General features: G+C 40.4%; 1 protein-coding gene across 1 annotated transcript in view; it reads right to left on the minus strand.

Annotated features, from left to right (window-relative positions):
• Positions 1–238: 238 nt before the first annotated feature.
• The window catches only part of Tacr3 (tachykinin receptor 3), a 110,048-nt gene continuing 91,328 nt past the window's right edge, over positions 239–18,958 (minus strand). The window contains exons 4-5 of the mRNA XM_028760490.1: positions 5,014–5,210; positions 239–2,789 (exon numbers count right to left, since the gene is read on the minus strand). Of these exons, the coding sequence (XP_028616323.1) occupies positions 2,477–2,789; positions 5,014–5,210 (510 nt within the window). The 3' untranslated portion in view covers positions 239–2,476. The remainder of the gene's footprint in view (positions 2,790–5,013; positions 5,211–18,958) is intronic.

Here is an 18,958-nt window from a genome sequence, read left to right on the forward strand (position 1 = left end):
GATTATGGCAAGAACCACCCTGGAAAGGTCCTAGACAATTCTCTGGAACTTGCCTAATATGAATATCAGGAGTGACGTTCCTCAAATGTGTTTGGGTGTGGATGACTACACTGAATTTGAAGGCCAGCTTCACATTCGCTGATTGTGAATTCTAAGGCTCGGTCTGTTCCTATGTACTTTGAACTTAATCCCACCAGTCCTATATACCCATAAATTTAAGAAAAAAAAATGACACAAACCAGGTTTTCATGATGATTTTACATTTGACAAGCACTTACATATTTTAAGAATAAACATTTTAAAACACTATATTCAGATGATGAGATACTTACTACAATTGCTAAGGGGAAACATGCATACAATGCTTCATTGTCACCTATGAGTGGTTTTTGTGACAATCTTGAAGTGACCATCTGCCTTTTGGGTTTTAATTTTGAATTCAGTCCTTGAAGCAGTGACATTCACTTTCGGTAGTGTTTATCTGCACACTCATACGTGTATCTGGTTGTCTGCTTGTTTATTGGAGTTATTAAAGTAAACTCAAACATATATGACTTGGTACTTTAGAGAGTTGAAATTGTGTAAGGATTGGGTATTTATCATTTGGGATTCAATTGAGAAAAGGACTGGAGTCAAATGCTGTGTTAATCCACCATGATTTACTATCAGGTAATTGCCTCTGCCCTGCTCTTCAGAAATATTCTTATGTTGATAGAGCGAGCATACAAAGAAAAAAAGTGTTAGAGGCAAGTCCTTTAGACAGATAGTTAATAAAACCTGATTGAATGTTGGAAAAGACGAGTGTGTGGGACAAATCTCATTTGCACAAGGCTTATGATTTTGTGCACAGAATCAACAGTTCTGGTAATGTAAGGAAAGATGACCTGTAAAAGATTTAGTCTGGAAGACACGGTCTACATTTCCAGATGCTTCTTATTTTGTTCTGGGCCTCTTAAATGTGCCTTCATATGTCAGATCCCCTAACTGGAAAGGAAGTAATATTACAATGTATTCCAAGCCTAAATCAAAAAGGGAAGCAGTTATAGGGGTAAGAAAGGAGATGGCCAAAAATACTGATTTACATTAAATAAGTCAGACAAGCTTTAGGGAGGGATACATACATACACACAGAGACACACATACATGAGTATCACTAACTCATTTCTTTCTGGAGGGACTTTCTCTTATTTAAGTACAGACAGAGTTTTGTGCCTGAAAGGGTGTACATTGTCTTCTTCCTCATCTGTAGCTGCTTATGTCTCCAGAGAATTATGCATCTTCCTTTTCTAGCCAGCTACTTATAGGTCTATGTCTTCTCTGATTTATCAGTACATATATTAATATTTTTCAATTTGTCTTTTGGTAACTCAGCTTACACTTGAAATATATTGTGACACTTCCTCAATGGTCTTTGTCATTTTTTCTTGTATGTGTGTGTGTGTGTTTCTCCAGTGAGTAAAGAAGAGGAGGCTGCCATGACATAACCAATAAAGTTCATGACTTCATCTTTTTCTTTGGATGGCAGTGGGAAGCAACTGGCTTGGGGACTTGGAGATGCTAGTGTCTGGCTTGATAACTTCTAAGTACTGTTAACTTGTTACCCAAATCAAGCAAGTGAGCTACAGAGGCAAATGTGAATTTCTCCTTTTGCATTAGAAGATATCGTTAGTGTTTTACAATCTACTTAATTAAAAAAAAGCATGAGAAATAAGATAAAGAAGATAGTAAGAATTTTCTTTGTTGTTTAAGGCCCCATATTTGACTGAAACTTACTTTAGCACTCCAAATACCTAGTGGTCAAAATTAGATGATGATTCCTTTTCATTTTGAAATTATTTCCTTGGGAAAAATAATCAAGAGAAAGACATGCCATGTTTGGGCAATTATTTGACTCTCCCTTTTTGCTAAATGTCTTGGAAGGAATTTCTTAAATTTTTCATTTTACAAAATGAATTTTCTTGAGCAAAGACTTTCATATTTTCCTACTCTTTGAGGCTGATTTTTCTATTACTTGTTGGTGAAGTCAGTCATTTGTCCTTTCCACTCTATAGTCACACAGAGCTTCTGTTTTATGTAGGACATGTTGCCTTTTGCTCAGTATTGCATTTTAGAGCTTCCTTAATCTCTTGGAAAACTCCTCTGCTGTTCTGCTGTCACAAAAGTGCACTGCCGTTGTTAAATGACAGACACTGAACACTTAGGGAGTTTTTCAGATTCACACATTGGACTTGGTGCATATGACCATTTAGATTCTTAAAGAATAAATTGAAGACTCAATTTTCTTTGTGCTGGTTGACATGTTGGTAGGTTTTGTTATGTTGGTATTCCACTTTTCTCAGATTAAATATCTGTACCTAAGATCTGCCCTTCTGCTTCCCCAAAGTACCTAGAATAGGACCTGGCATGGTTAGGAGAATGAGGGACCTAGGCTGGCCTCACGGTGGCCTCACAACAGCCTTTACCTAGGGACATGGATTTAGGAATATTCATCCACAGAGGTATAGGGTGAGCTTATGAAACTTGATGTGGTGGAGGCAGATTTGGAATCTCTGTGGGAGCAGCCATTGGCACTGGGTTCTCTGGGTACCGCCCTCTTCTTGCGACTGGATTTGTTCGGGTCCCCATCATTGGGGTCAAACAACACGGTCACCGACTCCATTCTGCTCACGGTGTACAGGCTGCTCTGCCGTGTGGGATGAAACCTGGTGGTCTTGAGCTCTAGCTCATCGTAGCTGGAGACCTGGATGAAAGGACACCAGCGAAATGCTCTCTTGAAGCCTGCGCGAAATCTGAGAAGCAGGAGAGAAAAAGGCAGTTTCACCTGGGCATTTCCTTTAGCTGCTGAGATAGCAGACTAATGATTTAACCCTGGCTTTACATTTGACTTTTTTTTTTAAATCACGTTACATCTTGATCACTGGATCACTGTCCCTGCTCCTCTGTTACCCCCTCTCAAATCCCTTTTCCATCCCTCCTCCCTTTCGCCTTTGAGAGGATGGCGCCGTTCCCCCCCCCCCGCCCCAGGTATTCCTCCACGCTGGCACATCAACTCTCCCGCATTAGGCACACCCTTTTCCACTGAGGCCAGACAAGGCAGCCAATCTAGAAGAACATAATGCCCAGACAGGCAACAGCTTTTGGGATAAACCCACCCCCCTCCAACGGTTAGGGAGCCACGTGAAGATCTAGCTATACAACTGCTACATAGTTGCAGTGTGGCGGGTTTGTGAGTGGGGGAGCGCTAGATCCAGCCCATACTCATTCTTTAGCTGGTTCAGTCTATGAGAGTCCCAAGGGTTCAGGTTAGTTGACTCTTCTCTGTCTTCCTACAGAGTTCCTACCCTCATTGGGCCCCCCAATCCTTCTCCCAATTCTTCCATAAACCATAAAATACAGGATCCCTACGTTACACTCCACAGATCTAAATTTGACTTTTTACATAGGCTTGTGTTTATAGTACAGCATCAGTCTGAGTTCTTAATCTAAAAGTATCACTTCCCATCATTAGAGAAATAATTCATCAGACTGAAAAAAGCATGGCCTGGGGTTATCAATGGGGCAAACGGCTTGTTGGCAGTGATCTCGTACGTTTACACATCTAATCACATGAGGCTGCCGAGTTAAGGCATTAGAACTGGCATACTCTATTCCAAAAACACTTCATTGCAAATAATCACACATTTACAAATTAGTCTCATTTAATGTTAAAATCGTTAATCGCAATGGTTTTAATCTAATCATATATAAATGTGTGAAATTCTTGTCACTGTATGTTATTAAATGCAGTTGATTCAAAGCAGATTTATTACTTATGCAGTGGCTTAAATTGAGATATAGCTTATACAATTAGTTTAAAAAGAGTTCCCTAAGCATTTAACCAACTTAAGGCACAGATGTCTTCGTGTCTTCCCAGGTTGAGAAGTTAGACTGTGCAGTTATTTACACCTACGTAAAGAACCATTTCTACGGGTGTGCAAATCCCTTGGTCTATTGAGGGGACTGTCTTGTAAAATTTACCTTACTCCTCTGTGTTCAATATACCAACAAAGTGGGTTTGGTTTTAGAACTTTTATGTTTTTTAAATATGGAGGCCAGAGCTAACCTTCTTTATAGTATTAAGTTTGATTATAAGTGGTCCTACCTTTTTTTTTTTTTTTTGACAGGATCTTACTATGTAGCCCTGGCTCAATGCAAGTTCACAATCCTTCTGTCTCAATTTCTAGAGAGATAATAGGCATATGCCACAATATAAGGCACGAATGATGGTATTTATAAAAGATCTTTGAAAAATCCTTTACTTAACCTCTCTAGCCTCACCCTCTCCATTACCCTGCAAGGCTATGTGGGAAGGACAGGGATTCCTTGCTCTGCCAGCAGCATGCACTTTGAAGGCTATTGTTGAGAGCGCTCTCTTAACGGAGTCCCCATCATTATCCCATTATTTCTCCCTCTCATAGAAAAAGTACTTTAATTGCGTTGAAGAAATCTCATGCTTTGGGAATGTGGATAAACCTCCACACGTGAGGGTTTCTTTTACACTGGTAGATAAAATTCTGAAGGTTTTAAGGAAAGAAATTGGCCCACGTAAAATCCACCTGTAAAAACCTGTAGTGTGAGCTTCTCAATCTGTAGGTTTCAACCCTTTTTTGGGGGGGGGCATTGAACAACCCTTCACAGGGGTCACTTAAGATCATCAGGAAACATGGACATTTACATTACAATTCATAACAGTAGCAGAATTACAGTTGTGAAGTAGCGGCAAAATGATTTAATGGCTGGAAGTCAACCCAACATGAGGAACTGTATGAAAGGGTCACAGATTAGCAAAGTCGAGCCACTGTCAGTGACACTTTTGAGTACCTAGGTTTTAAGGGGGAGCATTTAGTGAAGTAAGAAGAGTCTACAAGAGCAAGCTCTGGGTTTCTCTCTGAGTTCTTACTTTCTTTCCCCATTCTTCCAGGGAAGGTAGAGGTGCTAAGAGACCCATGCCCTAGCCAACAGTATTGTTTTTACCTTTTGTTCAAACAGCAGTAGATGATGGGATTGTACATGGTTGAGCTCATGGCCAGCCAGAAGCTAGCCAGGTAGACCTGCTGGATGTATTTCCACCTGTTTAATTGTTGGTAGATCGCTGTGAGAATGAAATACACATGGTAGGGCAGCCAGCAGATGGCAAACGTCACCACCACAATAATCATCATTTTTACAACCTGGAAAGAAAGAGTAAAATTACTTTGAGCAAGTTAAAATGTTATGAAAACAGTATAAATATCTCGCTACAAGTTACTTTTTAAGTAATATAGCTAAATATATAAAATTATAGTGCATTTAATGAATACCTGACACACTGTAAATGGTAATGACTAATATATACCCTGTAATTATCTATCTATCTATCTATCTATCTATCTATCTATCTATCTATCTATCTCTTAGATAAATATGTGTATCTGTGTATATTATAGTTATAATTATAAATTATATATTATATGACATATATGCACATATATAATTTATAATTATAATTGTAACTATAATTATAATATATATATGATACATATATACACAGATACACATATTTATCTAAGATAGATATCAAAATGTATGTTGCACCACAACTCCATCACTACCTAAAATAAGTGTCATTGACACATACATATACGAGTATATTTTCATTGATCTGGAATAAGTTAGGGATGCAGTTCGGTGCTACAATATTTGCCTAGAATGTACAATAATAGCCTGTTTAAATTTTCTGTACTGTGCACACACACAAATTGATCTCAAGAAGCTGTTTACAAAAACCCATGGGAGGCAGGAGCTGGACTAGGCTGTGATAGTCTGCAATGTGTAATAGTGAAAATCTATTTAGGGAAACTAAGTCATTATGGAGGTATATTCTAACAAGGATGGGCTGGTTTTCATTATTTGTCAGTCTTCTCAGACCTATAGACTATTTAAATTATGTTATTATTATGTTTATAGACAACTGTCTGGGTATTATTTTGCTTTCTATACATTAGAAACTCTTTGATTAGTGATCATTAATATAACAATCTAAGGAAGTTTTATTAAGTTTCAGTTTATACGTAAGTGATTGACTTATGTGATTGGTTTGCTAGCATCTTTTACTAGGAGGTAGAGGATGAATGTTGTTTTCAGAGCAAGGTGAATCCTTGTTCTTCCCACATAATCTCAAAGGAAATCTTCTAGGATACTAAGTTTCATTGTTTTTCTATAAGTCTGAAACTTAAATATCCTATAAGATTCCATTTGAGTAGGATGATACTGTGTTGAAATTTCCTGGGAGTTGAAACATTTCATCCTGAAGGAAGTCCCCTTAGGGCTTAGGAAGCTCTACGTGAAAATATTTCCTCCAGGAAGTAGAGTGGGAGGCTCATGGGACTCAAAAAGTAAACAACTCACATAACCCAGAAAGTTGAAAATGATAGCTTTTGGGGTTCCTTCCTACCGCTATAGAAATAGTAAACAGTTGCTGGAGAAGATATCTGACCTGTTAGCTGCCTGTCAGTCATGCAGAGTGCTCCTGGGGTGTAGCTTTCAGGAGTCAGTGTTTTGAGGATAGAGTTGCCATGAGTTGCTTCTGCTCCTTCAGCCATACTACTATCAGTAACACGAATAAACGGACTGGTTCATCAGTTTGTATTTTGCTGTAATTATTACTTTGATGGGCCATTTGCTCCCTATCCTGGGAAGACACGTTTGTGTCATGCCTCCTGCCCAGGTAATGTCCATATAACATGCTTGGTGCTTAAACTACCACCAACAGAACCAAAGATGGGTTGTGGAGGAATGGTTCCTCTGCAATGAGTGCCAAGACGTGGAACTGAAGCTGATCTATCAAGGGCAGGGAATCCACAGGAGAAATCCTAGAATGGTACCTTTTCCCAAGTGGTATGAAAGGAACAGTGCACCTTCTTGCTAGAGTGGTAGTTTCATGGGCCTTGCTTTGGGTGATACGACATACAGTCAAGGCTGGGACTTTTTTACCCATAGGGAAAGTCTGGGTGCAGAATCCTCAGGGACAATCCAAGTGGGCTATCTTACATTTTGTGATATACAGTGTCATGCTTGCTTAAAATCAAGCTTGGTGAGTGGAGTCTACTGCATGGCCACAGAGATGGCATGGAACAATCAAAGGTAAATAACAAATATTATAGTCCCCAAGGGTAACATATAAGGGGAAAGATATTGGTGAGGTTGTCTGGCTCATGTACTTGTACTAAGAAATGCGTTTGAGATCACTATGGCCGCCCAGAGGGAATTGATATTAAGGGGGATTAGGAGGGGAAAAGGAGATGTGCTTAGCATCTCTGCAAAAATCTGTTATGTAGAAAGGAAATTGGATTAAAAATGAGGTGAAAGTATTGGCTTTTTATTTCTTAAGGTTGGCAGGATACAAGGATGAGAAGGCACAATACTTATGTGCACTAAAGAGCCCTTCTTAGGATCAAAAAACAAAAACAAAACCAGCAAACAAACAAAACAAATAAAAGCTCAAACAAAATAACAATAACCAAATCAAACTAAACCAAACAAAAACAATTCCCCCAGTTTGATGTCCAATCCACTGGGCCAGATAGAACAATGTTCATAGTTATAAAAGATCACTGGACTGGTATGCGGTTTTCATGTTTTTTTCTGAGCCCTATGGTGGAACATGACATTTATAAAGTAGGAGAGGCTTCAGTAGATTCAAGAGCTGAGTCTTCCTTAATTCATGGCAAACATCCAAAGTACCAGGGGACAGTGGCAATAGTGACTAATACAGGATGAACCCATTCAGATAAAAACCAGCAGAAAATATGCCGGGTGTGGAAATTGTTTGCCAACCTTGGCCTTATGTCCACAGCCACATGTCTCTGAGGGAGAGACAACGGGAAAGGCTCCAGCTACAGTTCAGGCCAAGAGTCTACTAGACCTCAGGCACACAAGCACAGTCAGGCTAAGGGCATAGTGCCAAACAACTTAAGCCAGTTTATCAAGATAATAGGTATGAGAAAATACATCTGGACCACAGAGCTAGGCAAGGATGGAGAACCAGATAACTGACTGCGTCTATTGGAACTATATTAGACCTTGCTATTACACTTTTTTTTTTTGTATTTCCTTAGCTGCTAGGTTTCAATATAAATTTTCATTTGCTTGTGATGATCCACAGTGGACCTTCCCAGTACTCTACCATGTTTCTCTATCTGTCATGGAATGTCTGAGACATTGCGTTGTCATCCAGCTTATCCTCTGTTGAAAAACCTCATTATATAGTTGGCATAATACGAACTTATGAGTAATTTGCAGATTTAGAAGAGCTAAAACCATCAAGATGTGCCTGAAGGAAGCAAAAAAGGGAGATAAGGTCACTCAAGGTGCAAAGGACAGGCACAGCTGTAAAATTCTTGGGAGGATATGGTCCAGTATTGCAAAAAAAAAAAAATATCCTGGAGATCCTGGGATATGGGAGACGGAATTCATACCACATTTTGCCCAAGTTGTCCATCCTCTATATGATGTTACAAAAAGGGATTCCATATAGATTGAAACAGAAAGGGACAAGATACTTTTGAATACACCAAGATCTTTGAAGAAAAAGCTAAACATCTGTGTGCCTCATAACTCTATTATCCCTTCATGTTAAAAGACTCCAGAATCTAAGAAGACTGTAGCTGGGGAGTAGCATCCTAAATGTTTTGGTCTTGGTCATAGATGGGGTCAGTGTACAGTACTAAGTGTCACAATTGATGGAATCCATCTCTGGCCCCACCTTTGTCACAGTACAGACAACTTGTCTAATTAAGGGTTGGTGAAGCTTCTTTCTGGAGAGACACATAAGCAAATTCTACAAAGGTGGTATCCATATTTATAGCAATATGGTGTAGCATTTTCAAACCATGTAATTAATATCACACAGGCTGTGTTGGGGTCAGTGGCACTTTAAGATACTGAACATCATCACATAATTGAGCCAATGGCTAAGTAAGATGAAATGTTTGGAAGGACAGCATCTATTCCTGTAGATGTCTGGAACACAGATGTTATGAATAAAGACATCACACAGGAATGGGTTCTCAAAAATTTTAACCCAGAATTGCTCCTGACTAAAGGAAATACAGGGACAAGAGTGGAGCAGAGACTGAAGGAAAGGTCATCCAGAGACTGTCCCACCTTGGAATTCATCCCATATGCAGCCACCAAACCCAGTGTCTATTGCTGATGCCAAGAAGTACTTGCTGACAGGAGCCTGATATAGCTTTCTCCTGAGAGGCTCTGGCAGAGCCTTACCAATACAGACGCAGATGCTTGTAGCCAACCATTGGACTAAACATGGGGACCCCAAATGGAGAAGTTAGGGGAAGAACTGAAGTATCTGAAGGAGTTTGCAACCCCATAGGAAGAGCAAAAATATCAACCAACCAGACCTTTCAGTGCTCCCAGGCACTGAAACACGAACCAAAGAGTATACATGGAGAGACCCATGGCTCCAGCTGCATATATAGCAGAAGATTTTCTTATCTGGCATCAATGAGAGGGGAGGCCTTTGGTTCTGTGAAGGCTTGATGCTCCAGCATAAAGAAATGCTAGGGTGGTGAGGTGAGGGTGGGTGGGTGGGGGATCACCCTCTAGAAGCAGGGCAAAGGGGGTGGGATAGAGGGTTTGCGGAAAGTAAACTGGAAAGGGGGATAACATTTGAAACATAAATAAATAAAATAACCAATACAAAATTATAAAAAAAAGGGTACTTGTAATAGTATAAATGCAAGCAGATACCATGTAGCTGGAGAGAGAATGAAAAAAGTAACCAGTGAGCCTATGTGTGGCCTGTGACGATGCCGTTCATGCAATGGAACTGAGTTCAATCACCAGTAGGGCACACAGGCTGGTTAAGATGGCAGATGGCTATCTACAACAGCCCTCAAAGGCTCAGGGAACCTCATAGAAGTGAGGGCAGAAAAAATGTAAGAGCTGGAGGAAGGGCTAAAGCATTGCATAGCAATTTCCTCCTAGTTGAATTATTCTGTCTTGATGTATGACTGCTTGTAGCCTGGAAAATTCTAAAGTTAAAACATGGCCTCCAGGAAGGAGGGGGGATGATTTTTGGAGGACTCAGGAAGTAAACAAACTTCACACATCTAGTGAACGTGAAAATTATTATAAGATTCATGGGCCTCTTTCCTAAGCTATATAGAAGCACTCAACAATCACTGGAGAAGAGACTCTGACACTGAATGCCTGCAAGTCATACAGAGAGTTCTAGGGATGCAGCATTCCTGGGAGAGGCATCACCCAATCTTCTGGGGTGAGCCTTTTAGCAATTCAACTGCCTTTGACTTGTCTCTTTTATAAGTAATATCTTATCCATGCTCCTATAAGTAACCTAAATAAACTCACTGGTTCACAAGTTGGACTTTGGTGTAATCATTACTCTGGTTTGTCTTTGATTCTCTATCTGGAGTCAATATCTGGAGTCTATCTGTTGTTTCTCCCCCAAGAAAAGTCTCGTGATAACGCCAGTTTCTAACTCTCCTCTTCTGGTCTTTTGGTTGGTGAAAAGTCAGAGAGAACCCAACAGAAGATCAGTCTCTAGCGGACTTGGGGCTAAATAAGCAGACAAGAATGCATGTATGGTGAGCAACAGCTGGATGAAAGGAAATGAATCAAGAATGTTTTATGTGTCTATAAATGAAGCCAAATCTCTTTTATGTGTTTATGAGATAGAAAAGCACCTCGCACTGTGTGTATCGTGGATATGATGATCTCTCTAATATTTCTCATCACTCAGACAACATAAATCTCTCTATACTTCCTTGGGAATTTAGAGATAAGTTCAGAATGAAATATAGCCAGCAAAATAATTTTGAGGCTTAACCACAGAGAGATTAACATAACTCAAAGGAAGATCCTGATGAGTGGTCCACGAGGCATCGTCGATGTAGAAAAATACATTATTTATGAACGCCACTTGCCGTTTGACTGCGAGTTGTGAATTTATATGTGAGTTGGCAAGGTTAAGAATCATGAGAGACATTATTCTAGAAATAGACAAAGCCTGAAATGGATCAATGTGGAAGGTAACATTTCCCTTAGGGCCTAAAAGCTACGGTACTGACCTGGTAGGAAATTGACCATTAAAGCAGAAAATCCAGGTCAATAGCTCAAAGAATGTTGTCATTGGCTCAACCATGTGAAGTCATTTGATTTTTTTTTATCTGGAGATCAAATTTCTGCAGTTAGTCTCATGTTTCTTACTCACATATTTATAGAACTCAAATAAGGATCACATTTTAATTAATTAATTAATTAACTAACTAATTAATTAATAATTGATTTAGCATTATGCATTGCAACCAGTCATGGTCTCTCTGTTGTTCATTAGGAAACTAAAGATTAGAAGATTTAACTGGACTTCCGGTTTGGGCCCGAGCATAGAGTAGGTCGCAGGCGGCAGCTCCGTACCCAACCCCAGAAAACCGAGAGAAACAGGGACTCCCAGGAGCTTGAACTCACGCAGCATCCCAGGTAAGGTAAAAGCAACACTCACCCCAAACAAGGAGCAACCGGGACCCACTGGGACCCAGGAATTCGCTCCTGGCCCGGGGCGGGCTCCATCCGGTCTGGGCCCGAGCACTTGCGAATCCCGGGAGGCAGCTCTGCACCCAATCTCGGAGAATCCAGAGGAAGCGGGGCTCGCAGGACCTCTGTGCCAAGCAGGGTCTTGGGCTAGGAGGTGGCAGAGCTTGCCCCCAAACAGGGAGCGGCTAGGACCCACTGGGACCCAGGAGTTCACTCCAGGCCCGAAGCGTGGGTTCCTTCCGGTCTGTGCCGGAGCAGATCCCGAGAGTCAGCTCTGCACCCAATCTCGCAGAATCCAGAGGAAGCGGGGCTAGCAGGACCTCTGTGCCAAGCAAATTCTTAGGCTAGGAGGTGGCAGTGCTCGCCCCCAATCAGGAAGCAACTGGGACCCACTGGGACCCACTGGGACTCACTGAGACCCAGGAATCCGCTCCTGACCCAGAGCCCCGGCCCCTTCCGGTTTGTTTCCACCTGAACACCGAGCACATCTTGGGCCTCAGCTCTAACTCAAGCAGCAAAACCCATCCCAAACAGTTCTGACACAACCTAGATAATAGGAAAGACAGGCCCCAGTCAGAGACAGCACAGATAGCACAAAGGTGACCCAGATGGCGAAAGGCAAGCGCAAGAACACAAGCACCAGCAACACAAGGTACTTGCCAGTATCAGAACCTAGTTCTCCCACATTAGAAAGTCCTGAACTCCCCATATCACCAGGAAAACAAGAACCAGATCTAAAATCACTTCTAATGATGATGCTAGAGGACTACAAGAAGGAAGTAAATAACACTATCAAAAAACTTGAGGAGAACACAGGAAAACAGGATGAAGTCCTTAAAGAAACACAAAAATCCTTTAAAGAATTACAAGAAAACACAAACAAACAGATGAAGGAATTGAACAAAACCATTCAGGACATAAAAATGGAAGTGGAAACAATAAAGAAAGCACAAAGGGAGACTATCCTGGAGATAGAAAACCTAAAAAAGAAATCAGGAGTCATAGACACAAGCATCACCAACAGAATACAAGAGATAGAAGAAAGAATCTCAGGTGCAGAAGATACCTTAGAAAATATTGACACAACTATCAAAGAAAATGCAAAATGCAAAAAGTTGTTATCTCAAAATATCCAGGAAATCCAGGACGCAATGAGAAGACCAAACCTAAGGATAATAGGTATAGATGAGAGTGAAGATTCCCAACTTAAAGGGCCAGTAAATATCTTCAACAAAATTATTGAGGAAAACTTCCCTAACCTAAGGAATGAGATGCCCATAAACATACAAGAAGCCTACAGAACGCCAAACAGACTAGATCAAAAAAGAAACACCTCCCGTCACATAATAATCAAGACACAAAATGTACAAAACAAAGAAAGAATTTTAAAAGCAGTTAGGGAAAAAGGCCAAATAACATATAAAGGCAAACCTATCAGAATTACACCTGACTTCTCACCAGATACTATAAAAGCCAGAAGATCCTGGACAAATATCATACAAACCCTAAGAGAACATAAATGCCAGCCCAAGCTACTTTACCCAGCAAAACTCTCAATTACCATAGATGGAGAAACTAAGATATTCCATGACAAAACTGAATTTACACAGTATCTTCCCACAAATCCAGCTTTACAAAGGATAATAGCAGGAAAGCTCCAATACAAGGAGGGCAATCATACCCTAGAAAGAGCAAGAAAATAATCCTTTTCCATCAAACCCAAAAGAAGATAACCACACAAACGATGTCTCCATTATTAGCAAAAATGACAGGAAGCAACAACACCCTCTCCTTAATATCTCTTAACATCAATGGACTCAATTCCCCAATAAAAAGGCATAGGCTAACGGACTGGATACGCAAACAGGACCCAGCTTTTTGCTGCTTACAGGAAACCCACCTCAGTGACAAAGACAGACACTACCTTAGAGTAAAAGGTTGGAAAACAATTTTTCAAGCAAATGGTCCTAAGAAACAAGCGGGAGTTGCCATTCTAATATCGAATAAAATCGACTTTCAACTTAAAACTATCAAAAAGGATAAGGAAGGGCATTTCATACTTGTCAAAGGAAAAGTCAACCAACATGAACTCTCAATACTGAATATCTATGCACCAAATACAAGAGCATCGACTTTCATAAAAGAAACCTTACTAAAGCTCAAAACACACATTGCACCTCACATAATAATAGTGGGAGACTTCAACACCCCACTCTCAGCAATGGATAAATCATGGAAACAGAAACTAAATAGAGATACAGTAAAACTAACAGAAGTTATGAACCAAATGGACTTAACAGATATCTATAGAACATTTCACCCTAAAGCAAAAGAATATACCTTTTTCTCAGCGCCTCATGGTACCTTCTCCAAAATAGACCATATAATTGGGCACAAGACAGGCCTCAACAGATATAAGAAAATTGAAATAATTCCCTGCATCCTATCAGATCACCATGGTCTAAGGCTGGTCTTCAAAAATGACAAAGAGAATGGAAAGCCCACATTCACATGGAAACTGAACAACACTCTACTCCTTGATAATCAGGTAAGGGAAGAAATAAAGAAAGAAATTAAAAACGTTTTAGAATTTAATGAAAATGATGACACATCATACCAAAATCTATGGGATACAATGAAAGCAGTGCTAAGAGGAAAATTCATAGCTCTTAGTGCCTACAAGAAGAAACTGGAGGGAGCATACACTAACAGCTTGACAGAGCACCTGAAAGACATAGAACAAAAAGAAGCTAATACACCCAAGAGGAGTAGACGGCAGGAAATAATCAAACTCAGGGCTGAAATCAACCAAATAGAAACAAAAAGAACTATCCAAAGAATCAATAAAACTAGGAGCTGGTTCTTTGAGAAAATCAACAAGATAGATAAACCCTTAACTAGACTAATCAGAGGGCAGAGAGACAGTATCCAAATTAATAAAATCAGAACTGAAAAGGGTGACATAACAACAGAAACTGAGGAAATTAAAAAAATCATCAGATCCTACTACAAAAGCCTATATTCAACAAAATTGGAAAATTTGGATGAAATGGACAATTTCCTAGACAAATACCAGTTACCAATGTTAAATCAGGACCAGATAAACCATCTAAACAGTCCCATAACCCCAAAAGAAATAGAAGCAGCCATTAAAAGTCTCCCTACAAAGAAAAGCCCGGGACCAGACGGTTTTAGTGCAGAATTCTATCAGACCTTCAAGGAAGACCTAATTCCAATTCTTTTCAAACTATTCCACAAAATAGAAACAGAAGGGACATTACCCAACTCATTCTTTGAAGCCACAATTACACTCATACCTAAACCACACAAAGACCCAACAAAGAAAGAGAACTTCAGGCCGATCTCTCTTATGAACATTGATGCAAAATTACTCAATAAAATTCTAGCGAACCGAATCCAAGAACACATCAAAACAATTATCCATCACGATCAAGTTGGCTTCATCCCAGGAATGCAGAGTTGGTTCAATATTCGGAAATCCATCAATGTAATCCATTATATAAACAAACTCAAAGAAAAAAACCACATGATCATCTCACTAGATGCTGAGAAAGCATTTGACAAAATTCAACACCCCTTCATGATAAAAGTCTTGGAAAGGTCAGGAATTCAAGGTCCATACCTAAACATAGTGAAAGCAATATACAGCAAACCAGTAGCCAGCATTAAACTAAATGGAGAGAAACTTGAAGCAATCCCACTAAGATCAGGGACTAGGCAAGGCTGCCCACTCTCCCCCTACTTATTTAATATAGTATTGGAAGTCCTAGCCAGAGCAATTAGGCAACACAAGGAGGTCAAAGGGATACAAATTGGAAAGGAAGAAGTCAAAATCTCACTATTTGCAGATGATATGATAGTGTACTTAAGTGACCCCAAAACTTCCACCAGAGAACTCCTAAACCTGATAAACAACTTTAGCAAAGTGGCTGGATATAAAATTAACTCAAGCAAATCAGTAGCCTTCCTCTACTCAAAAGATAAACTGGCTGAGAAAGAAATTATGGAAATGACACCCTTCAAAATAGTCACAGATAATATAAAATACCTTGGTGTGAACCTAACCAAGCAAGTAAAAGACCTGTATGACAAGAACTTCATTCCCCTGAAGAAAGAAATCGAAGCAGATCTCAGAAGATGGAAAGATCTCCCATGCTCATGGATTGGAAGGATTAATATAGTAAAAATGGCTATTTTGCCAAAAGCCATCTACAGATTTAATGCAATCCCCATCAAAATTCCCACTCAATTCTTCTCAGAGATAGAAAGAGCAATCTTAAAATTTATTTGGAATAACAAAAAACCCAGGATTGCGAAAACTACTCTCAGCAATAAAAGAACTTCTGGAGGAATCACCATCCCTGACTTCAAGCTGTACTACAAAGCAATAGTGATAAAAACTGCATGGTATTGGAACAGAGACAGGCAGGAGGATCAGTGGAATAGAATAGAAGACCCAGAAATGAACCCCCATACCTATGGTCACTTGATCTTTGACAAAGGGGCTAAAACCATCGAATGGAAAAAAGATAGCATTTTCAACAAATGGTGCTGGTCCAACTGGTTGTCAGCATGTAGAAAAAAGCAAATTGATCCATACTTATCTCCTTGTACAAAGCTCAATTCCAAGTGGATTAAGGACCTCCACCTAAAACCAGCGACACTGAAACTAATAGAAGAGAAACTGGGAAAAAGCCTGGAATACATAGGAACAGGGAAAAAGTTCCTGAACAGAACACCAATGGCCAGTGCTCTAAGACCAAAAATTGACAAATGGGACCTCATAAAGCTGCAAAGCTTCTGTAAAGCAAAGGACACAGTCAATAGGACAGAGCGGCAACCAACAGATTGGGAAAAGATCTTCACCAACCCTACATCTGATAAAGGGCTAATATCCAAGGTATACAAAGAACTGAAGAAATTAGACTCTAGACAATCAAAGAACCCTATTAAAAAATGGAGCACAGAGCTGAACAAAGAATTCTCAACTGAGGAAGTTCGAATGGTTGAGAAGCACCTAAAGAAGTGTTCAGGATCACTAGTCATCAGGGAAATGCAAATGAAAACAACACTGAGATTCCACCTCACACCAATCAGAATGGCTAAGATCAAAAACACAGGTGACAGCACATGTTGGCGAGGATGTGGAGAAAGAGGAACACTCCTCCACTGTTGGTGGGATTGTAAACTGGTACAACCACTATGGAAGGCAGTCTGGCGGTATCTCAGAAAATTGAACATAGTGTTACCTGGAGACCCAGCTATACCACTCCTGGGCATATACCCAAAAGAAGTTTCACCATACAACAGGGACACATGCTCCACCATGTTCATAGCAGCCTTATTTACAATAGCCAGAAGTTGGAAAGAACCCAGATGCCCTTCGACAGAAGAATGGATGCAGAAAATGTGGTACATTTATACAATGGAGTACTACTCAGCTATTAAGAACAATAAGTTCACAAAATTCATAGGCAAATGGATGGAGTTGGAAAATATCATCTTGAGTGAGATGACCCAATCTCAAAAGAACATACTTGGTATGCACTCACTGATAAGTGGATATTAGACCAAAAGCTCACAATGTCTAAGAATCTACATATAGACCACATAAAACTCACATAGAAGAAGGAAGACCAAAGTATGAATGCGTTGGTCCTTTCTAGAAGGAGTATCAAAAGTTTCAACCAGAACTCCAAAAGTCTAAATCAGAGAGCACAAAGGGAGGGACTCACGAACCTGTATAGGGAATTGAGGGTGACCTTGTTAGACTTCAGTGAAAGTGGAGGGCCAAGGTCCCCGAAAGTTTGGATCCCCTACTGTGTGGGAATTTGAGAGCAGGGAGATGGGAGTGGGAGGATGTTTGGAGCCAGCACACCATCACAAAAATTAGGAGGAGTGGGTATGGGATAAGGGATCTTGGGGGAGAATGAGAATGGAGATAACATTGAAAGGTAAATACGTATAATATCCAATAAAAAACCCACACAGATAAAGGATTTTTTTTTAAAAAGGGAGTTTACTTATCTTAAATTAATTTCAAAAGTTTCTAGGAGTTGCAAATTGGCTAAGATCCTATTTTAAGCTCTCCACAAAAGAACTTAAATCTCTGTTCAATATTCTCAAGAGAGAGGTAAACCCTAACTCCCTCAACAGTTAATTGACAGAAGAGAGGTAATCTCACAAAAAGTAGAAAAAGCTATTTCCAATCGATATATCATATAGTCTGATTAATTGTCAGTGGTGCTATAAAAGTCCTTTGACAAAAGATTATTAATATAGATTTATATATCCTTAAATAAGGTCTTCATGACTCTCTGAGTGTAGAAGGAGCAACTGTTGGCGCTTCTGCCCTGATTTTACAAGAACTCTGAAAAATTGGCTTTAAAAACAAAAGAGGGGGAACGGTACCCCCTCAGAAGGAGCCCCCCTGAAATACTCTCCATCATGCCTTGTTCACTTTTCTCTCTCTAAAGCTGAAAGCTCATGGCAAATCTCTTGCTGACCATATTGGTGACCTTGGGCACCACCAAGACCAACAAAACTTTACCACAGATATGGGGAAGGACCCTCATACCTGTAAAGGGAATGCCCCAGACCCAGTTCCCTTATGGAGCCGAGGACTGATATGCCTGTCCAATACCACAGAAGGCACGGCTAACCGGCTACCACAAATATTAATGAAAAAAATAGATACTCTCACAAAGCCAGGCCCAACCATAAATACGATGAATAACAATTTACATCCAGGGAAGAGAAATCTCCCTGAGAATCAATCCCCTTCTTTTTTCTTTCCAGGTAAAAATGAATCACCCGTGATGCCTGCTATTAGAAGTTCTAATCCAGATGGGCCAGAAGCCAGGATCCTCGCCCTTACCCTCACCCCCTACCTTTTCCCACCTGCACAAGGTTCCCTGAAGCTTGGCAACTGCAAGATCCTGCTTGGCAACTGCAGATAGACTCAAAGCAGTGTACCATATCATCTGAAGAATAGCAGGGATACCATAACTCAAGCAGTGTACCATATCTTCTGAAGAATAGCAGGTTGCAGTCCTCCTCGCCCCCACGAATAACTAGGACCTGCCGGTCGGGTCAAGTGCACCCAGATATGGGGCTCGAAGCATGGACCCCTCTGGACGGACCCTCATTGAGAGGATGTGCGCACGACATCAAGATTGAGTGAGACAGAGATCGTTGCCGGCGACCTGCCATCCACGGAACCAGGTTGATGCTGCCATCAAGAAGACGGTTGAAGTTCATTACCATCAGCCAAAAATTGAAGAGGATCCAGAAGTGACTCTGAAGGAGACTGACACAGCTGCCAGCTCCCCTGCCTCCCACTACGGTC

The sequence above is a fragment of the Grammomys surdaster genome, unplaced genomic scaffold (genome assembly GCF_004785775.1).
Source record: "Grammomys surdaster isolate TR1022 unplaced genomic scaffold, NIH_TR_1.0 126531, whole genome shotgun sequence".
Classification (NCBI taxonomy): Eukaryota; Metazoa; Chordata; class Mammalia; order Rodentia; family Muridae; genus Grammomys; species Grammomys surdaster.